The sequence below is a fragment of the Hyla sarda genome, chromosome 5 (assembly GCF_029499605.1).
Source record: "Hyla sarda isolate aHylSar1 chromosome 5, aHylSar1.hap1, whole genome shotgun sequence".
Classification (NCBI taxonomy): Eukaryota; Metazoa; Chordata; class Amphibia; order Anura; family Hylidae; genus Hyla; species Hyla sarda.
The window spans coordinates 188538984-188558047 of record NC_079193.1 but is presented as its reverse complement, the minus strand read 5'-3'; the positions used below and the strand labels follow the sequence as shown (position 1 = coordinate 188558047).

At 48.6% G+C, this 19064-nt stretch overlaps 1 protein-coding gene and 1 long non-coding RNA gene across 2 annotated transcripts in view; one reads left to right on the top strand and one right to left on the bottom strand.

The window, feature by feature from the left end:
- Nucleotides 1-10054, bottom strand: part of UBE2QL1 (ubiquitin conjugating enzyme E2 Q family like 1) — a 30965-nt gene extending 20911 nt beyond the window's left edge. The window contains exon 1 of the mRNA XM_056520919.1: nucleotides 8865-10054. Within this exon, the coding sequence (XP_056376894.1) occupies nucleotides 8865-9650 (786 nt within the window). The 5' untranslated portion in view covers nucleotides 9651-10054. The remainder of the gene's footprint in view (nucleotides 1-8864) is intronic.
- A 2028-nt stretch (nucleotides 10055-12082) lies between these two features.
- The window catches only part of LOC130272619 (uncharacterized), a 62150-nt gene continuing 55168 nt past the window's right edge, over nucleotides 12083-19064 (top strand). The window contains exon 1 of the long non-coding RNA XR_008843648.1: nucleotides 12083-12575. This is a non-coding gene — a long non-coding RNA (uncharacterized LOC130272619). The remainder of the gene's footprint in view (nucleotides 12576-19064) is intronic.

Sequence of the window (19064 nt, the reverse complement as noted above, 5' to 3'; positions counted from 1 at the left end):
ACTTTAACTTACCATAAGCCGCTCCCCTGGTTCCATTGGAATTGGTCTTCTTCCGAATTTTGGTGCCCAACACATAACATTATGCTCAGCTAATTACTGGCCGCATCGATATCTCACCTCAGCCGGTGACTGGCTAAGCAGCAGTGTGATGTAAATGGCTCAGGCACCAGGAAGAAGGAAGATGCAAGATTCAGCTCACCTCTCACAAATAGGTGCTCGGACCTGTGCTCAGCCAGGCATACTTCACAGAACAAACAAGAGCAGATGGTCCAGCACGTCAAAGAATGCACCTTTATTGTAGTTATAAACACACGAACAAGTAGAAGTCAGACATGTTTCGAGCGCATGCGCTCGAAACATGTCTGACTTCTACCTGTTTATGTGTTTCTAACTACATTAAAGCTGCATTCTTTGACGTGCTGGACCATCTGCTCTTGTTTGTACCAAGGTATGAAGGAAAAAGGAGGAGGAAAAAACAACGGGGCGCTCCCTAGTGTAGTATTGCGAGGATGGAGGGAAAAATGGTGCAAATACCCACCACCAAACACCCAAGGTGAGGTACTGACCTTGAGTGGATGTATGAAGAGGTTGGTGGAGCCTCTGTTTTGTGGTTGAGGGTATTTACCGATGGGGTGGTCACAATCTGCTGCTCTCACCCCTATTTTCCGTGTTCCCGAGGGAGACGGACAACAAAGTGATGTAGACGGTACAAAAAGATCGGGGTTTTTGGAGAGTGCTACTGTATCTCGACGGGAGTTGGAATGAAACAGAGATCGAGCCAGCACTTACACACGACTAACTTTTATTGGTAAAAGAAGTAAAACAGGACAACGCATTTCGGAGCACACTCGCGCCTTCCTCAGGTCCACAAATATAATTTTGTGTAGTCCTGGCCGGGAGCTCCGACAGACCGCCCACAGGAGTTCCCGGCCAGGACTACACAAAATTATATTTGTGGACCTGAGTGTGCGCCGAAACGCATTGTCCTGTTTTACTTATAGACTTCTTTTACCAATAAAAGTTAGTCCTGCGTAAGTGCTGGCTCGATCTCTGTTTCATTCCAACTCCCGTCGAGATACAGTAGTGCTCTCCAAAAACCCTGATCTTTTTGTACCCTCTACATCACTTGTTTGTACCAGGAAGAAGGCCAGGGCTGGGCTCAATACATTACACTGCTACTCACCAGTTGAGGAGAGACATTGCTGCAACCGGCAATTAGCTGAGTGTAGTGTGATGTGTCGGGCACCAAATGCCAGAAGAAGGCCGGAGGACAGGTGTCAGATTCCAGTGGCACCGGAAGAGCGGTATGTTCAGACAAGGAATTTTCCATACGCGGAACTGCACTTGGGAATTTTACTGTGTGACCCTTAACATTGGTGTGAATGGTTCTTTAGCGGACCCGTTGACACAATGGAATTTCAGAGGCAGAGAATTACGCCACTGAAACTGATCTGCCGAAAGAATGAATCCGTTTGTCAATGGTGACAGCACAGGTTTGCATGGTCCTACCGAGGGAGTCCGCCAGATGGAATCTCCGAGTGAAATTTCTGATAGGAACATTCCCTTAATAGGAAAGAGCCTGTGTACAGTTACTACACATAAGGAAACAAGAACAGATACCATTTATCGGGCCCCACTATTTAATGAACTGCACAACAGAATACTAAAAACATTCATTATGTTTCCTTTTCACTGATAATTGTATCTAAAAGCCAGCATGACCTCCAAGCATTCTCTTCACTAGGTAGCAGGAAAGTAATGGTAATAAAAAAAATAATTCTTTGCTAATGCTGCTGGAAAAACCACCTACAACTCCCAATACCACACATAGCCACCGCACCTAGAAAAACACCAACATTAAAGCTTTACAAAGGGCAGAAAATAATAAAGCCCTATTTACATTTTGTCAGGATTCCAGTATGTTAACATTGAAGTATTATCTTAATGTGGAAGTACTATTTTCTCAGGACCATTGTGCAAATAACAGCAGTTATAAAAGGTAACTCCGCAGGAGATCAGATGCCTAACCTGATGTCAGAGTGAAAGAGAAATTTGGGTAATATGCTCCAGTGAGTGTAACAGAGCACCAGGACCGCTGCCAGAATGTAATAGATAATAGCTGGAAATGGAAAGACACTGGGCACTGCCAACAATGACGGGGGGTTCATTTAAATAAACACCTCCAATCCTGTCTCTGTACATGGGGGCTTTGCGTTTGCATTTTTATACAGCTATACAGTTGTATATTTATGCGATTGACACAATGAAAACTATTCTAGTGTATTATATTGATATAAAAATACCGTATTTTTCGCCCTATAGGACGGCATATAAGACGCACCCAATTTTAAAGGTGCAAAAAAAGATTTTGCACCCAACAGTGATCTTCAACCTGCGGACCTCCAGATGTTGCAAAACTACAACTCCCAGCATGCCCGGACAGCCGTTGTAGTTTTGCAACATCTGGAGGTCCGCAGGTTGAAGACCACGGAATAGGAGGTAGTACTCAAGTGTCCAAGGGCTCCGGACCAGTCACCGCTTCCCTGGATGTCGCTCCATCGCTGTCGCCACGTCCCCGGGGTGTCCCCGACGCTCCGGACGTCTTCTTCCCCAGGATCCATGCCCTCCGTCGCCGTCATCACATCGCTACGCACGCCGCTTCTATTGAATGACGGGACGGCGTGCGCGACGACGTGATGATGTCAAAGGAGAGCGCCGCCATGCAGGGGATCCCGGCACAGAGCAGACACTAAGGAGGCAGGTAAGGTCCCTCCCGGTGTCCAGTAAGCTGTTTGGGACGCCGCGATTTCATCGACCCAAACAGCCCGACTTACACTTCAGACGCGGTCAGCTTTGATCGCCGTGTCTGAAGGGTTAATACAGGGCATCACCGCGATCGGTGATATCCTGTATTAGCCGCGGGTCCCGGCCGTTGATGGCCGCAGGGACCGACCCGATAGGTGTGTATTCGTCGTATAAGACGCACCAACTTTTCTCCCCCAGTTTTGGGGAAGAAAAAGTGCGTCTTATACGGCGAAAAATACGGTATATATATCCTAATCAACTAATATTCCTTATATACTTTTTATTCTCCTCTCAAGAGTACTGCCTTTTTACTATTTTATTTGGTGACTACATATCTATATTATAGAACTGTATTTACAACTAACAAAGTGCTCTACTACTATTACTAGAATTGCATTATTGTCAGTCTACATGTTTAGAATAAGAGGTCTGGCAGCTGCTTGTGGCATAATATATTAAATATACAATTGCAATTTAGATGCCACACTGATAGAGCATCACTGGTCCATGGTCGTCTTTGTTTACACTGGGGCAGTGATTAGTGTCGAGTGCGAATATTCGAAATGCTAATTTTTACCGCGAATATTGGCACTTCGTGATTTCGCGAATATTTAGAATATAGCGCTATATATTCGGAATGATGTATATTCGTTTTTTTTTCTTCACAGTACACAACAATGATGTGTACTGTGGAAAATAAAGTGATTAAAAAAGTGATAGTTAGTGTTAGATAGGGTTAGTTTAGCAGATTCGAGTGGGTTCTAGTGTAGGGTATAGTGTTAGTTAGTTGAAAGATATAATTGCGCATGCGCACTATACTAATTTCATTACGATTTTTGCGTGAAAAAAAAAGGAAAGAACATAGAGAATATGCAAATTTCGCAAACATAGGACGGATATTTGTCCATATATTCGCTAAATATTGGTAATTCGAATGTGGCCCCTGTCGCTCATCACTAGCAGTGATAAGGGGTTGCACATAAATACGGCAACAAGTGACTGACTGGAGTGGTCACATGGTTTAGCACATTGGTGCGAACAAAGACCAATAGGAACAGCAGTACTGAAGTGGCGGGAGATATAAAACATGAAGATTTGTTATTTAATGCTGAAAAAACAACCCTTTATATGTGTCTAACCATCTTATCATGGCCCTTTAAATGTTCTAATCCCCTAATTCTATTACCCAATCAAACTATGTAAAGGGGCATGTGACAATAGAATTTTAGGGCACAACCATGGGATCTGCCATAACCATCTAAAAGGCAGAGGTCCCCAACACTTTTTTTTTTTTTTGTGTTTGTTTTTTTTTTGTTTACTAGCCATAAAAGATAAGGGAGACTGAAACAAACAACCCAGACCTGCTTCTCTTTTGTGGTCAGGTTATGAAAGGCACAAAAAAGAGGATATGGCCCCACTCTCCTGACATATAGGGTCTCTGTTCTGACACTCCAACTAATATGGCCAACACTAGGGCTATGCTTCAAATGTGGTCAGTCACAAAAAAATAACTCATTTTTCACACACTTTTTTTTTAACATAACCAAAACCCATATCCCCATGTAAAATCTCTTCCAATGACCATAAAACATCTTGGTATATCATTATCTTAAAGACTTAGGTTCCATTTCTGAAATTATGGCCTGGCTAGTAACTATATCTGCCTGTAGATCTGTTGGCCTAGTGATCATTAGGCCAGGTATGGCATCATGCATTCGGAGCTATTGATAGACGGTAGGCAAAGCATTGACAAGGACACATCTAAGCGACTATTGGTGTAGAAGACATACCAAAGGGACGGACAGGCGTTCTGCACTCACCGCGCAAGATCTGGTTATTCAGCTCCCATCTCGGGCCTCTTCTCCAGTAGGAACTTCAAAGACAGTGTGGAGCGCTCAGAGGCGACTGCCGGTGGTTTCACGCATAGGAATGTGCTTCATCCGGCCTCTTCGAGCGATCAGAGGCGACTGACGACGGTTTCACGCATAGGAATGCGCTTCATCCGGTCTCTTTGACTTCAAAGACAGTGTGGAGCGCTCAGAGGCGACTGCCGGCGGTTTCACACATAGGAATGCGCTTCATCCGGCCTCTTAGAGTGCTCAGAGGCGACTGCTGGCGGTTTCACGCATAGGAATGTGCTTCATCCGGTCTCTTCGAGGCTGGATGAAGCGCATTCCTATGCGTAAAACTGCCGGTAGTCGCCGCTGAGCACTCAACACTGTCTTTGAAGTCCCTACCGGAGAAGTGTGCCCGAGAAGGGAGCTGAATAACCAGATCTTACGCGCTGAGTGCAGGACGCCTGTCCGTCCCTTTGGTATGTCTATTACTGATTTCTACATTGTATTGTCCAAGCACCACCGCTGCTGGATTTATCTGGTTGTCCGACCTGGTTTGGTTGTAGTCCATCTCATAGAGCTGCTAATTAAAGGTACTGGTGCCACTTTATTTTTCTTCTACATTTGATTGGTGTAGAAGTCACAGTGTGTGGGCATATTTAATGCTAAATTCATTTATAATATATGGTCTTGATCTTCATCCACCAAACAGGATCCACTCTGTTCCTTAGCTGTTGGCCATGAAAGGCCACCACTCAAAAGACAAAGCCTGTCCATTGACGTGGCATGCTTCACTTTCTCCTGCAGAGTTGGCATAGCCAGGGGCCCCTGGTAATACTGGCAGGCAACTGGTATAATGGGGTGGATATCTTATTAAGGCAATGTATATGGATGTGCATTTACACTACATATAAAATAGAATATGCATTGTCTTTTATGCTGCACCTGATACTTTCCTACATTTATTTATATGGAGTAGCCGAGCATACATAAAAGGGATGACATTCAGCACAGAGGCTTATCATGTATCACCTGGCTTTACTGTCCATGTCAGGTACATGCTTCCATTCCGACAGACTATTTTCTATATATCCACAGTATATTGTCTATATATTCATATTGTTTCTTATCTATATCATCTACATCACTCACCATCTACACAATCCTGTTCCTAAATAACTGCAGACATAGAATTGTCGTTTTGTTATCTATCAATCTATACAGTATATATTACAAATAATAATTCTAGGAAATATTGTGTAATCTGAACTGATAAACAGAACAGAAGAAAAGATGGTGGTGGGGGGGGGGATGAGGTAATACATATAAACATAAATGACGTATCAAAACACACAACAAAGACATCAGGTTATATACAATGGGGCCACTACCTATTACACTATCTGCAGAGATAAAGTATTGTATGCTTTGGATGCAAATACTAGAACCTATACTACAAATTGCTCTGTTTATCATAAATGGGTTATGTAGAAAATACAATGGAAAGGCATTACGTGATGGATTTGACAGTCTAATCTTTGGTACCAGACGTGATACAGTGGATTAGCTGTAGGCAATGGTCACAGTTATCCAATTGTATAAACATTAGAAGAAAATAAGGGTTAGCCATTGTAAATATCCATGTAACGCAGTGCCCATCAATTACGGTGGAGTGCTCTCCCACTAGAATGCCTCCTTTGTAACGCCACCCTTCACACCGCTTGTTGTGTTACAATGTATCCATCCCATTCACACACATCACCAGGCTTGTTGTGCTACAATGTATCCATCCCATCCACACACATCACCAGGCTTGGTGTGTTACAATGTATCCATCCCATTCACACACATCACCAGGCTTGTTGTGTTACAATGTATCCATCCCATTCACACACATCACCAGGCTTGTTGTGTTACAATGTATCCATCTCATTCACACACACATCACCAGGCTTGTTGTGTTACAATGTATCCATCCCATTCACACACATCACCAGGCTTGTTGTGTTACAATGTATCCATCCCATTCACACACATCACCAGCTTGTTGTGTTACAATGTATCCATCCCATTCACACACATCACCAGGCTTGTTGTGTTACAATGTATCCATCCCATTCACACACACATCACCAGGCTTGTTGTGTTACAATGTATCCATCCCATTCACACACATCACCAGTCTTGTTGTGTTACAATGTATCCATCCCATTCACACACATCACCGGGCTTGTTGTGTTACAATGTATCCATCCCATTCACACACATCACCGGGCTTGTTGTGTTACAATGTATCCATCCCATTCACACACATCACCAGGCTTGTTGTGTTACAATGTATCCATCTCATTCACACACATCACCAGGCTTGTTGTGTTACAATGTATCCATCTCATTCACACACATCACCAGCTTGTTGTGTTACAATGTATCCATCCCATTCACACACATCACCAGGCTTGTTGTGTTACAATGTATCCATCCCGTTCCCACACATCACCAGGCTTGTTGTGTTACAATGTATCCATCCCATTCACACACATCACCAGCTTGTTGTGTTACAATGTATCCATCCCATTCACACACATCACCAGGCTTGTTGTGTTACAATGTATCCATCCCATTCACACACATCACCAGTCTTGGTGTGTTACAATGTATCCATCCCATCCACACACATCACCAGCTTGTTGTGTAACAATGTATCCATCCCATTCCCACACATCACCAGGCTTGTTGTGTTACAATGTATCCATCCCATTCATACACATCACCAGGCTTGTTGTGTTACAATGTATCCATCCCATTCACACACATCACCAGGCTTGGTGTGTTACAATGTATCCATCCCATCCACACACATCACCAGCTTGTTGTGTAACAATGTATCCATCCCATTCCCACACATCACCAGGCTTGTTGTGTTACAATGTATCCATCCCATTCACACACATCACCAGCTTGTTGTGTTACAATGTATCCATCCCATTCATACACATCACCAGGCTTGTTGTGTTACAATGTATCCATCCCATTCACACACATCACCAGGCTTGTTGTGTTACAATGTATCCATCCCATTCACACACATCACCAGCTTGTTGTGTTACAATATATCCATCCCATTCACACACATCACCAGCTTGTTGTGTTACAATGTATCCATCCCATTCATACACATCACCAGGCTTGTTGTGTTACAATGTATCCATCCCATTCACACACATCACCAGGCTTGTTGTGTTACAATGTATCCATCTCATTCACACACATCACCAGGCTTGTTGTGTTACAATGTATCCATCTCATTCACACACATCACCAGGCTTGTTGTGTTACAATGTATCCATCCCATTCACACACATCACCAGGCTTGTTGTGTTAGATTTGTATACATCCCATTCACACACATCACCAGGCTTGTTGTGTTACAATGTATCCATCCCATTCACACACATCACCAGGCTTGTTGTGTTACAATGTATCCATCCCATTCACACACATCACCAGGCTTGTTGTGTTACTCCTGCAATGTAATGAGGATGAGGTGTATTATGAATAGTCAGAACAAGCTGGCACTTTTACTATCTCACACACAAATATGACACATCATAAAGACACACCAATAGAAAACAGTAAGGGTTAAACCCGCACTGATCTCACCGCTGGGGAACGTCCCTGAGGAAGGCAAACCTCGCTCTACATAATATTCCTTTGGGCACTATAACCTCTACCCAACAAGCAGATGTGATGTGAACACCACTGACAAAGGCTAGACTAGGAATTAAAATGTGAGGTCAGCAAATGGTCAGCGACTAATCACAACCCCCCATCCTGGGAGATCAGAGATGATCTGCAAACAATGCTCCAGGCCCAAGATCCCATCAGCAACCAAGACAGCGCAATTCTGGTCCCATTTACATTGCCCCCATTACTGTACCCTTCAGTCTGGGTAGTCAGTAATAAAGGATGATAGAGGAGGATAACAGCAGTCCATAGGTTGGCACACATGCTTGGCGTTCACCTGCAATGGATGCCATATTGTATAGATGCGTTTACAATGGAAGAGACCAATCCCTCTACACAGGTTGGGTATCCCTAGTAGTGGCGGGTCTTGTTTACATAGACATGAGAAGACATCCATACCAGTGTATCATTACAGGGCCCATCATTCAGCTTGGCATCACCACTGGCAGAATGTAAGAGATGTGCACCCACACTTACCTGGCCTTTCACTAGACTGGCAGCAAACTGCCTCATGACTGCCTCCACCGTGTAGGCACTGGACCATCCCCTGGGAGTGAGCAGCTCCATGCATATAGCGCCCCCATCCAGCACATAGCCATTCTCCAGCCTGGGGCTCAGCACCCTCATGAAAGGGGGGGAGAAGGGAAAGTTGTCCGGGAAGGTGAGGTTGAGCAGGATGAACTCCGTGTTGGTCTCCTTCATGTCCTGCCACAAGGTGGAGTCCTTGTCCACCTGGTGCAGCTTGACGTTCCAGTCGAAGAGGCTGTCATCCACCAGCTCCACCGAGATGAAGTGGTCGCTGAGTTTGCGGATGTCTTGCAGCTCCTTCATCAGCCGCCGGCTCCTCACCTGGGTGCAGTGCTGCCTGTTGGGGGGCAGGAGGGGCTGCAGCGAGGAGCCCCCGTTGGGCTTGTTGCCCCCTCCTTCCCCCTGCTGTTTGGATTCCTTAGTGATGGTGGGGGTGCTGGTTTCTTTGGCACTGGTCTTGTCCTTATGGCACTGCTCGCTCTTCTTGCCCTTGCCATCGGCCTGGTTGAGGATGCCCTCGGTCGCTGTGGTGTTACTGCAGCATCCGCCGCTGCCCCCTCCGCTGCTGCCCCCGCTGCCCCCTCCTGCCGACCCCCCTTGCTGCTTGTTGGTGCTGTTCTTGCCCTTCTTCAGCGATCCCTGCTGGTTGCGGTGGTGATGGTGGTGATGCTTGGGGTCCTCCGTATCGCGGTCGTGAAGACGGATGAGTCCTATTTTCCGCAGCAGTGTGGCCATTTTCCAAGGTCTCTCCTATGTACAATGTGAGAGCGGACGGAGCTGGCAGGACGTGGAGACGGCTGGCTGGCTGGCTGGCACTGTGTGGGTACGATGAGTGTGTGTGCCCTCAGATGACAGCGGACATAATCCTCAAGCAGAGCCTTCTCACAGTGCAGTCGGTGTGCTTCGCATCGCTCCCCTGCCAGGATCGTGCAGATGTGTCCCCTACAGATGCGGACGGCTTGTCACTGCCATCAGCTGAGCATCCTTCCTCCGTGCATGCTGCGCGTCCTCCCTGGTGCAGTGAGATCGGAACTGATCGCCTGCCAGTCCTATCCCTTCTATCTCTTATCTGCAGCCCTCACAAAAGAGGGGGGAGGGCAGCTGTGGAGGTGGGAGGGGGGAGGAGGGACACCGCAGCTCACATGGAGCCCGTGCACACCACTGGCTGCTTCACAATTAAAGCTCCTGTGATTAATGCTCTGGCCCCGCCCACCGCGCTGCGCGTCACCCGGGCCCCGCCCCCCTGGGCTCAGTTACCTGTGCTGCATCCTAAATCGCTGGGTCTGCAGCTATTCTGCATCATGTGAGGGGGGGGGGGGGGGGGGGGGAGGCTGGAGCTGTTCTCATTGTGTGCACTGAGCAGGTTATCTGTCTCCTTCCATATTCCAGGGACTGACCCAGTTTCCTCGCAGTTATTCCTGGGACCAGTCCTGGACACAGTGTGCAGGCAGAACTAGGACAGACATGTGCAGACAGACAGCTGGTGTTGTGCAGGCTTCCCATTCACTGACGACCAAACTTTGGTCACAATGAGTCAGAGTGATTGGCAGGGGGATGTGGTATCGTCAGCACACAGATGCAGCAGCTATTCCTGTGCTGTCATCGCTCTGCAGCAGTGTTTCCCAACCAGGGTGCCTCCTGCTGTGGCAAAACTACAACTCCCAGCATGCCCGGACAGCCGGAGGCTGTCCGGGCATGCTGGGAGTTGTAGTTTTGCCCAGGGGTCAAGTGCTGGGGAAGAGAAGTGTGGGAACTCACCCAAGATTTCTACTCAAGGGTTAGTCCTGCTAATGGAAACAGTGTTCCTGCTGTGGAAAAAGTGCAGGAACTCAGTTCCCACATGTTCCTGCAGGTCTTGAGCCCTGGGTTTGCCACAGCTGGAGGCACCTTGCTTGGGAAACACTGCTCTACAGCAAAGCACTGAATGCCTTATGTTCACACTGCAAGCAGCTGTTTGTGGGGGGCTCCCAGCTCCCTGTCCTCTGATTCTTTATATAAATTATGCCCCCCCCCCCTCCCACCCTCCGCAAACCTCAGACCTTCTCACACATTCTATGCCAGTCGCCAACATCTTATGTCACGTCCTGTGTGAGACCTTAGATGTTATTGTACAAAATACGTGAAACGCGCCAGAGGTCTGAATTCCCATATCGAGATAGCATCACGGCCAACATTAAAGGGGTATTCCAGGAAAAAACTTTTTTTTTTTTTTTTTTTTATATATCAACTGGCTCCAGAAAGTTAAACCGATTTGTAAATGACTTCTATTAAGAAATCTTAAAGGAGTAGTCCAGTGGTGAACCCAGTGGTGAACAACTTATCCCCTATCCTAAGGATAGGGGATAAGTTTCAGATCGCGGGGGGTCCGACCCCTGGGGCCCCCTGCGATCTCCTGTACGGGGCCCCGACAGCCCGCAGGAAGGGGGCGTGTCGACCTCCGCACGAAGCGGCGGCCGACACGCCCCCTCAATACAACTCTATGGCAGAGCCAAAGCGCTGCCTTCGGCAATCTCCGGCTCTGCCATAGCGATGTATTGAGGGGGCGTGTCGGCCGCTGCTTCGTGCGGGGGTCGACACCCGCTATCTGGCCGGAGAGCCTGGCCCCCGTACAGAGAGATCGCAGGGGGCCCCAGCGGTCGGACCCCCCGAGATCTCAAACTTATCCCCTATCCTTGGGATAGGGGATAAGTTTTTCACCACTGGACTACCCCTTTAATCCTTCCAGTAGTTATCAGCTGCTGAAGTGGAGTTGTTCTTTTTTTCTGACAACAGTGCTCTCTGCTGACACCTCTGCTTGTCTTAGTAACTATCCGAAGCATTAGGGTATGTTTACACTGCGGAACCAATGGTGACGGCACCATGCCCCGCAGTCCTACTGCCAAAGCATCTTCGGCGGCGGCCGCCTGCCGGAATCTCCGCTCGTGGAATTCCCAAAGAGGATATTCCGTAGGGTGGTCACCACCGAAGATACTTTGGCGGTAGGACCGCAGGTCACTGTGCTGTCACCATTGACTGCTATGCAGTACTCGCGGAAGACACATTCACACTGATGGAAATGTTCACTGTGCAGAATTCCGCAGTGTGAACTGGAGCATACTGGAGAGTCAGAGTTCCCCTCACTCAGGTTTATGGAACGGACAGTTGCAGCAATTTCTACAACTTAAACTGCCCCCCTTTTAAATCCACCCTTGATGTCACATATAATACTACCTCTTTTTTTATAGCACTTTTATCACAGATTTTAGTGTTTTTGGAAGTTTGTGTTTTTTGCACTTGTATGTTCTGTAATCAGGGCTGTAGCTCTGATGAAGCGAGTGAGGCGATCACCTCAGGTGCGCTGTTGCAAGGGGGCACAAGGGGGGTCCAGCACTCATTACACTGAGGCATTGCCAGGACATTCTGGTGGGAAATATGGTGCTAACATTTTTAGATTTTTCTGCCCAGGCCTGCGCACCTGAGAGTCACAAGCGTGCAGCCAGGCGGAGGGAAGTCTGTGTGCCGGGATGCTGGGATGGGTGATGCTGCAGCTCCATTTCTCGTGTCTCCTCCCTCTCCTGTGGAGCAGCTCTGGACTCTGGATTCTCCCTGGTCCCTCAGCAGAATGATGTGGATGGAGGGAAGGAGCAGTGGCAGCGTTGACAAAGGCCTACTCTGCTTCAGGTAGTGCACCCCCACCCTTCTTTCACTCCTCTACACCTCTCTGTCACCCCTCGTAACTTCTCTGTAACCCCTGGACACCCCTCTGTTATCCCGTACACCGTTCTGTCACCCCTCTACACCCCTGTCTCCCATGTACACCCCTCTGTCACTGTGTGGGGTAATGCAGGAGGCATTGTGTGTGCTTGTCAGGGGGAGGCTGGAGGCATTTGAGTGAGGCTGGAAACATTGGGGGAGATTTATCAAAACCTGTGCAAAGGAAAGGTTGCCCATAGCAACCAATCAGATTTCCTATTTCATTTTGCAGAGGCCTTGTTAAAAATGAAAGAAGCGAGCTGATTGGTTGCTATGGGCAGCTGGGCAACTTTTCCTCTGCACAGGTTTTGATAAATCTCCCCCCTTGTGCGTTGTGGGAAGGCTGGTGGCATTGGGGGAGATTTATCAAAACCTGTGCAGAGGTAAAGTTGACCAGTTGCCCATAGCAGCCAATCAGATTGCTTCTTTTATTTTTAACAGGGCCTCTGCAAAATGAAGGAAGCAATCTGATTGGTTGCTATGGGCAACTGGGCAACTTTTGCTTTCCAGAGGTTTTGATAAATCTCCCCCATTGTGTTTGGAGGAGGCTGGAGTAATTTGTAGGGAAAAGGGGAGGATAAGACTGGAAAAGTGCAGAGCCTAATACTAATATGTTTGTGTTGCAGGTTCTGCCCAAGAGTTTTGGGTGGAACAGATTTTCATGATGTCGTGTGCCAGAAGGGGAAGAAAAAAGAGAGAATGACTTTGATTATTCGGCAAGGGTGTACCGCAATTTTTTTTTTCCAAGAGGTGCCCTTGGAAAAAAATGTCTGTTCTCGCCTCAGGAGAATTTTCCAAGGGGTGTCCCAAGCCAAAATGGGGGAGGGGGTTGCGCAATTTTCTGTTCTTGCCTCAGGAGCAAAAAGAGCTAGCTACAGCTCTGTCTGTAATGCACATCATGTAACAATGTTTAGCACTATCTGTTGCTATAAGAGCCTTGTAGTTTCCAGACTTTGCAAACATTGCAAACTTTTCAAACATTCAACACGCCCCCTACCATAGACTTGCATTGAGGGGTGGGGTGTGACGTCACAAGCTCTCGGCGCCGGCTCCAGCGTTCAGTTCGTTCCAAACGCTGAACAGTGGAGTACCCGTTTAAACTCTAGACATCTTGTAACACGCTTCACTAATTTTTCTTCTGCGTCTTTTTTCAGAAGGTAAAAATCTTCTGCAAAAGAATCCGAATCTGAAGAATCTTCAGAATAACAGGAAATAGAAGATGAAGAGGATACTGACTCTTCCTCCCGATAATACTGATGATGATGATGGTGCCGTTTTTTCTTTCTCTGGGCTGGTTCTTGTTACGCCGAGCGCTCCGGGTCCCCGTTCCTCCCCGGAGCGCTCGCCTCATCTTCGTTGTTGCAGCGCCCCGGTCAGATCCACTGACCGGGTGCGCTGCGGTCCCGCCTTCAGCCGGGATGCGATTCGCGATGCGGATAGCGCCCGCTCGCGATGCGCACCCCGGCCCCCGTACCTGACTCGCTCTCCCTCGGTCCTGTCCCGGCGCGCGCGGCCCCGCTCCCTAGGGCGCGCGCGCGTCGGGTCTCTGCGATTTAAAGGGCCAGTGCACCAATGATGGTGCCTGGCCCAATCTTCCCAATTAGCTTAATTGGCTCCCACCTGTGCACTTCCCTATATCACCTCACTTCCCCTGCACTCCCTGGCCGGATCTTGTTGCACTTGTGCCTAGTGAAAGCGTTCCCTTGTCTGTTCCTAGTCCGTGTTCCTGACCTCCTGCCGTTGCCCCTGACTACGATCCTTGCCGCCTGCCCCCGACCTTCTGCTACGTCCGACCTTGCTTCTGCCTACTCCCTTGTACCACGCCTATCTTCAGCATCTTCAGCAGCCAGAGAGGTGAGCCGTTGCTAGTGGATACGACCTGGTCACTACCGCCGCAGCAAGACCATCCCGCTTTGCGGCGGGCTCTGGTGAAAACCAGTAGTGGCTTAGAACCGGTCCACTAGCACGGTCCACGCCAATCCCTCTCTGGCACAGAGGATCCACTACCTGCCAGCCGGCATCGTGACAGTAGATCCGGCCATGGATCCCGCTGAAGTTCCTCTGCCAGTTGTCGCTGACCTCACCACGGTGGCCGCCCAGCAAGCCCGACAGATCGCCCTTCTAACCCGTCAGCTGTCGGAAATGTCCACCATTTCGCACCAACTTCAGTCGCAACTTCTCCAGCAATCTTCTCCTCCGCCAGCTCCTGCACCTCCTCCGCAGCGAGTGGCCACTCCTAGCCTCCGCCTGTCCTTGCCGGACAAATTTAATGGGGACTCTAAGTATTGCCGTGGCTTTCTTTCGCAATGTTCCCAGCACTTGGAGATGATGTCGGACCAGTTTCCTACTGAAAGGTCTAAGGTGGCTTTCGTGTTCTGCCTTCTGTCTGGAAAAGCCCTGTCATGGGCCGCACCGCTCTGGGACCGCAATGACCCCGTCACTGCCTCTGTACACTCCTTCTTCTCGGAAATTCGAAGTGTCTTTGAGGAACCTGCCCGAGCTTCTTCAGCCGAGATTGCCCTGCTGAACCTGGCCCAGGGTGTTTCTTCCGTTGGCGAGTACGCCATTCAGTTCCGTGCTCTTGCTTACGAGTTGTCCTGGAATAGTGAGATTCTCTGCGCGACCTTTAAAAAAGGCCTATCCAGCAACATTAAAGATGTTCTGGCCGCACGAGAGACTCCTGCTGACCTACATGAACTCATTCATCTAGCCACTCGCATTGACATGCGTTCTTCCGGATGGCGTCTGGAGCTCCGCCTGGATATGGACTTTGTTCGCACGAAGCGTTTTTTCTCTCCGGCTCCTCTCTCCTCTGGTCCTCTGCAATCTGTTCCTGTGCTTCCCGCCGCGGAGGCTATGCAAGTTGACCGGTCTTGCTTGACACCTCAAGAGAGGACACGACGCCGCATGGAGAATCTTTGCCTGTACTATGCCGGTACCGAACACTTCCTGAAGGATTGTCCTATCCGTCCTCCCCGCCTGGAAAGACGTACGCTGACTCCGCACGAAGGTGACACAGTTCTTGATGTCAACTCTGCTTCTCCACGCCTTACTGTGCCTGTGCGGATATCTGCCTCTACCTTCTCTTTCTCTACTATGCTCTTCTTGGATTCCGGATCTGCAGGAAAAATTTTTTTGGCCTCTCTCATCAACAGGTTCTACGTTCCTGTGACCAGTCTCGCCAGACCCCTCTACATCTATTGTTTTTACAATAAAAGATTGGACTGTCTCGTACGTTTCCACACAGAACCCCTCCTAATTTGCATCGGACCTCATCACGGAAAAATTGAGTCTTTTTTCCTCAGGTTCTTTGGCCCCAAGAAGAGGGGGAGACCCAAGGGGGGGGGTACTGTTACGCCGAGCGCTCCGGGTCCCCGTTCCTCCCCGGAGCGCTCGCCTCATCTTCGTTGTTGCAGCGCCCCGGTCAGATCCACTGACCGGGTGCGCTGCGGTCCCGCCTTCAGCCGGGATGCGATTCGCGATGCGGATAGCGCCCGCTCGCGATGCGCACCCCGGCCCCCGTACCTGACTCGCTCTCCCTCGGTCCTGTCCCGGCGCGCGCGGCCCCGCTCCCTAGGGCGCGCGCGCGCCGGGTCTCTGCGATTTAAAGGGCCAGTGCACCAATGATGGTGCCTGGCCCAATCTTCCCAATTAGCTTAATTGGCTCCCACCTGTGCACTTCCCTATATCACCTCACTTCCCCTGCACTCCCTGGCCGGATCTTGTTGCACTTGTGCCTAGTGAAAGCGTTCCCTTGTCTGTTCCTAGTCCGTGTTCCTGACCTCCTGCCGTTGCCCCTGACTACGATCCTTGCCGCCTGCCCCCGACCTTCTGCTACGTCCGACCTTGCTTCTGCCTACTCCCTTGTACCACGCCTATCTTCAGCATCTTCAGCAGCCAGAGAGGTGAGCCGTTGCTAGTGGATACGACCTGGTCACTACCGCCGCAGCAAGACCATCCCGCTTTGCGGCGGGCTCTGGTGAAAACCAGTAGTGGCTTAGAACCGGTCCACTAGCACGGTCCACGCCAATCCCTCTCTGGCACAGAGGATCCACTACCTGCCAGCCGGCATCGTGACAGTTCTACAGCCAGCAACTGCATATGTTCTTTCATCAAAGAACTTTTTTTTAGCTTCTTTGGAATAACCAACCTGCTCTGGACAACAGTCATCACAGATGTTTGAAGCAGAGTCACTCTTTAATGGTTGCAAGCAACTGACGCACCGTTTAGGTGGAGGATTAACTGCACATCCAGCCACCATCAGCAGGGAACAGTGGGTTTAAATGCCCAGATGCGCTGTACAGGCTCTGCCCTTTCCCCCCAAGACATCCATTGGTTCAGGCTGAACCTCCTCCTCCTTACGCATGCGCCAACGGAGACCTAAAGATGCTAATGACGCGTCTTCACCAACATCCGGTCTGTCGACCACGTGTGAAGGAGTGTGCGCATCATGCTCATCACGCGCATCTTGCTCAGAAAGAAGACCGGAGGAAGTAAGTATACAAGCATAGGCATTACCAGGACACTAGCATAGGCATTACCAGGAGCAAGGCACTGGCAGGGATTAACCCAAAATACACTAAAACTAGATCTGAGACAGGATAACCACCGGCAGGTCCGATGCAGCCTGAACAACGCAAGGCCGGTCTTCTTAATTCAGGTGGGTGACAGGTGAGAACGCACCTGTCAGGAGAATAGGACTGAATAAACAGTGTGCTTGGTGTCTAGGGCTCATTTATGTTTTCCTAGCTTGTTACTGACTAATTAATGCTTAATTGTTATTGTTATTTTAATTAGCCTAGGTGGGTGGTCCTATGGAGAAGTCAGTGAGACTGGGAATATCCATTCTGTGCTGCCAGTTGGACTATGAAGAAACTAGAATATTGGCTTTCAAAGTCTTCTTAGGTATATGGTACGCATTAGTAAAAGGGAACATTTACTGTAAAAGAAGAATAGCCATCTAACTGTAAAAATGTATCACATAAATGTATCAAAGCATATCACTGTATGCCAAGTATCATCTACTGTAGTTACAAATTCATTAGTATAGAAATAAAGCATATACCTTAAAAGTTACTATATATTGATCTATATACTAATTCATGTTTATCCATAATGTCTATACAGTGACCCCTCGACCTACGATGGCCCCGACATACGATAATTTCGACATGCGATGGCCTCTCAGAGGCCATCACATGTTGAAGGCAGTATCAACATACGATGCTTTTGTATGTCGGGGCCATCGCATAAATGGCTATCCGGCAGCGCAGACTGCTTCAGCTGCCGCCGGATAGCCGTTTACGGTGCTACGTGTGATCCGCTGACGATCACTCACCTGTCCTCGGGGCTCCGGCGCGTCCTCTTCAGGATCCCCTGCATCATCGGCGCTCTCCATCGACGTCATCACGTCGCTGCGCACGCCGTCCCGTCATCTAATACGAGTGGCGTGCGTAGCGACGTGATGGCGGCGACGGCGAGCGCGGATGCCGGGAAAGAAGAAGCCTTGCCGGAGCGTCGGGGACACCTCGGGGACGCGGCGACAGCGATGGACGGCGACATCCAGGGCAGCGGTGACGGTCCGGAGCGGCGCGGGTCAGGTGAGTACATCTTTCTCTAACAGTGGTCTTCAACCTGCAGACCTCCAGATGTTGCAAAACTACAACTCCCAGCATGCCCGGACAGCCGTTGGCTGTCCGGGCATGCTGGGTGTTGTAGTTTTGCAACATCTGGAGGTCCGCAGGTTGTAGACCACTGTCCTATACTTTACATTGCACGGATCCCTCAACATGCGATGGTTTCAACAAACGATGGTTCATTTGGAACGAATTACCATCGTATGTTGAGGGACCACTGTACTTATGATTTTGTTGCTATGTGATGCCGGGCATGCACAAGAGGACTGTGATATGCTTTAATACATTTATGTGACCCCTTTTTTAACAGATGGCCATCCTTCTTTTAAAATAAATGTTCCCTTCATTTACTAACAAGGGTTGCGTACCATGTACCTTAGAAAACCTTGTGGGCCAATACTTTTTTTTTTTTTCGTACTCATCCCCTTGTGTAGAGGTGAACTGATGGCCTAACTCTCTTTCCACTTCGGAAGCTGTTTAGTTGAACGTTTACGAGATCTTATGTTGTAGTATTTCTATTGTATTCCAGTCACTGCCATGGGATGTTATGTAAATGTGACTAAAATGTCACTAAACAATAGTGGTAAAACATCAGACCATATGACATTAAAGGGGTATTCTGGCAAAAAAAGGAAATTTCTTGATGTTTCTGGGCATGATGTAAAAATAACAGACAAGATACCTACCTACTCTGGTCCCCAGCAGCTCTCATTCCAGACTTAAATGCACACTGTTGTTACAAAATGCAGACATATCAAAAGTTTTGAGTGGTTGCGGTTTG